The 3,450-nt window shown below is 54.1% G+C and overlaps 1 protein-coding gene across 1 annotated transcript in view; it reads right to left on the reverse strand.

The window, feature by feature from the left end:
* Positions 1–2,863: 2,863 nt before the first annotated feature.
* The window catches only part of MONBRDRAFT_12402 (uncharacterized protein), a gene marked incomplete at both ends in the record, with an annotated part of 3,494 nt that continues 2,907 nt past the window's right edge, over positions 2,864–3,450 (reverse strand). Inside the window, one exon of the mRNA XM_001750290.1 lies at positions 2,864–3,085. Within this exon, the coding sequence (XP_001750342.1) occupies positions 2,864–3,085 (222 nt within the window). The remainder of the gene's footprint in view (positions 3,086–3,450) is intronic.

The raw sequence follows: 3,450 nt of genomic DNA on the forward strand, positions 1-3,450 counted from the left end.
TCGCTCGCTCCCATCTCTTTAATCCTTCTCCTTCGTTCAATATCTTCCGTTTACCTTTCCCATCCTTCTCCTCTCTCGCCCCATCTCGCACCTGTATTTTTTATTTTTATTTTATTGATCTTTTACCTTCCCGCTCGTCCCACCCGCCACCTGTTGCGCTTCCCCTCTCCAAATCTCTCTTCTCCTGAAAGTCGACTTTCCAAACCGATCATCTTTCCCTCTACTCTTGCTGCTCTTTCAATCACACATTTTGCCAAACGCCGCCTCCCTGTCCTGCTCCCTCAAATCCATCTGCTTTGCATATTCCTGATTTTCAACCTGATTGCCGCATTTTCATCTTCCCCTCCGCCGCTTTGTTGCTTAATTCCTACTTCACGCTCAATGATCCTGTACCGTCCTCACGCCACCTACTTCCCTTTCTATCGACTTGTATCCTTGCACGCGTTTCAAACTTTTGCTTCCTCGCCTTGATATTATAAATTGATGTCTTTCAACGATCCTTCTACTAACGCATTAGCGGTTAGCCTCCGATCGTGTCGCTGTTAGCGGTTGCGCCAAACCCACACGACAATAAACATCCCGAATGATTCGATTGAGTACCGACAGTACAGCGCACCAAAAGCTCGCACGTTGACATGGCATGTCAAGTTGATGGCCGCCACGACAAAAAGAACCCAAAAATTGAACAAATGCGAGCGACGGGCCATTCGCGAAGACCGAGTGACAGCCGGGCCCCTGGTCACAATTTTCGGCACACGTCAAAACAAAGCATACGCCATCTGCTTCACGCGCTTTCGGTACTCATGATGGAGTTCTCGTCCACCTGGAACCATCCTGTGACACGCAAGCCCAACCATTAGTACCCCCTCAAAGCGGCTCAAACAAAGCAAATGGCGCGCCTCAATACCAAATGGCAGCCTGCCCCCTGGTCACAATTTACGGCGTACGTCGCAAAAAAGCTCACCTCGCATTTTTCACACGCTTTCGCTGCTCGATATGGAGTCTTCATCCACCGTTGGCGGCCCTGTGACCCGCCAGCCCCACCATTAGTACACCCCCTCGAAACGGCCAAGCAAGCGCGCTCCTCAGCCAACACCAAATGGCAGCCGGGCCTCTGGTCACAGCTTTCGGCGCACGTCAAAACAAAGCTCACCTCGCATTCTTCACACGCATTCGGTGCTCACTGTGGAGTTCTCACCTACCGTTCTCCGCTCTGTGACACGCCAGCCACACCATTAGCACCCCCCTCAAGGGCCAAAAAAAAAAAAAAAAAAAAGGCGCGCCTTGGCTCCTCAGCCGACACCAAATGGCAGCCGGGCCCCTGGTCACAACTTTCGGCGCACGTCAAAACAAAGCTCACCTCGCATTCTTCACACACTTCCAGTGCTCACTGTGGAGTCCCCATCCACCGTTGGCCGCCCTGTGACCCGCCAGCATAACCATGAGTACCCCCCTCAAAGCCCAAGAAAAAAACAAAGGCGCGACTTGGCTCCTCAACCAACACCAAATGGCAGCCGGCCCCCTGGTCACAGTTTTCGGCGCATGTCAAACCAAAGCTCACCTCGCATTCTTCACACGCGTCCGCTGCTCACTGTGGTGTCCTCATCCACCAGCGGCTACCCTGTGACACGCCAGCCTCATCATTAGCACCCCCTGGAGGCCAAAAAAAAAACAAGAGGCGCGACTTGGCTCCTCGGCCAACACCAAATGGCAGCTGGGCCCTTGGTCACAATTTTCGGCGCACGTCACAACAAAGCTCACCTCGCGTTCTTCACACGCTTCCGCTGCTCACTGTGAAGTCCTCATCCACCGTCCGCCGCCCTGTGACCCGCCAGCCCCACCATTAGTACCCCCCTCGAAACGGCCAAAACAAGAACAAAGGCGCGCCTTGGCTCCTTGGCCAACACCAAATGGCAGCCGGCCTCTTGGTCACAATTTTCGGCACACATCAAAGCAAAGTTCACCTCGCATTCTTCGCACGCTTCCGCTGCTCAATGTGGAGTCCTCATCCATCGTCGGCCGCCCTGTGACCCGCCAGCCCCACCATTAGCACCCCGCTCAACGGCCAAAAAAAAAACAAAAGGTGCGCCTGGGCTCCTGGGCCAACACCAAATGGCAGCCGGCCCCCTGGTCACAGTTTTCGGCGCACGTCAAAAAAAAGCTCACCTCGCATTCTTCGCACGCTTCCGCTGCTCAATGGGAAGTATTCATCCACCTGGGGCTATCCTGTGACACGTCAGCCCCATCCTTAGAACCCCCCTGAACGGCCCCCCCCAAAAAAAGCAAAAGGCGCGCCTTGGCTCCTTGGCCAACACCAAATGGCAGCCGGGCCCCTGGTCAGAGTTTTTGGCGCACGTCAAAACAAAGCTCACCTCGCGTTCTTCACACGCTTCCGCTGCTCACTGTGAAGTCCTCATCCACCGTCCGCCGCCCTGTGACCCGCCAGCCCCACCATTAGTACCCCCCTCGAAACGGCCAAACAAGAACAAAGGCGCGCTCCTCAGCCGACACCAAGTGGCAGCCGGGCCAGTGGTCACAATTTTCGGCGCACGTCAAAACAAAGCTCACCTCGCATTCTTCGCACGCCTCCGCTGCTCACTGTGGAGTCCTCATCCACCTGCGGCTACCCTGTGACACAGCACTACCGTCAGAAACGCCCGGCGTTTCGCGCGTCAAAAATCGCAAAAATCACTCTTGCTCTTGACTCTGGCAGCGGGCAACATGGATAGCATCTTCAAAAGAGGGCCTAAGATCGGTTTCTCACCTGCATTTGAGCGGGAGTGCTTCGTGCCGGATCTGACCAGGCACCGTGGCTCTTGGGCCTCGCTAGCGCGTCCATCAGCGCACGAGCCATCGCGGCTCCTCATGGGTAGATCGAGGAATTGTCTTGACAACAAATGGCAGCCCAACACGAGATCAGCAAGAATGGTCCATCCATGACGGTCACGCGGCAATGTCGTTTGGCCACCCGTTCATCCATGACGTCGCTTGCACCTCGGCAGCACTTGCCCGTCGCGCCACAACGACGACAACGCACCACCAGGAGCGCGCGCGCGCCCCGCCCATCCGCTTCATCGTGGCGTGTCTGTGAGAAAAAAAAAAAAAATGAAGCCAAAAGCAAAGGGAAGGAAGAGAGGCAAGGGGTTAATGAAGCAAAGATTCATTTTATTGAAGCAAATCATAGCCAGTCAAAGTAAAAAGATGCAGTCGATTTAGCAGTTATTGAAGATAATAAAGATGATGACATTCTGACATTCGGTTCTGTGTTCTGATTCTCAAAAGACTTCCCTCATGTCCTTTGAAGTGACACCGCTCACAACCACGATTAGATTCGCATCGATGTCCAGCCTTCAGGACAGGTTTCGCCTGTCGAATGGTACATCGCATACAGTAAGCATCCATCAACTTCAGAACGCCAATAAACTTGTCAGCCGCCGCGTGGTGCATCAG

Source organism: Monosiga brevicollis, genomic scaffold, assembly GCF_000002865.3.
Source record: "Monosiga brevicollis MX1 MONBRscaffold_39 genomic scaffold, whole genome shotgun sequence".
Classification (NCBI taxonomy): Eukaryota; class Choanoflagellata; order Craspedida; family Salpingoecidae; genus Monosiga; species Monosiga brevicollis.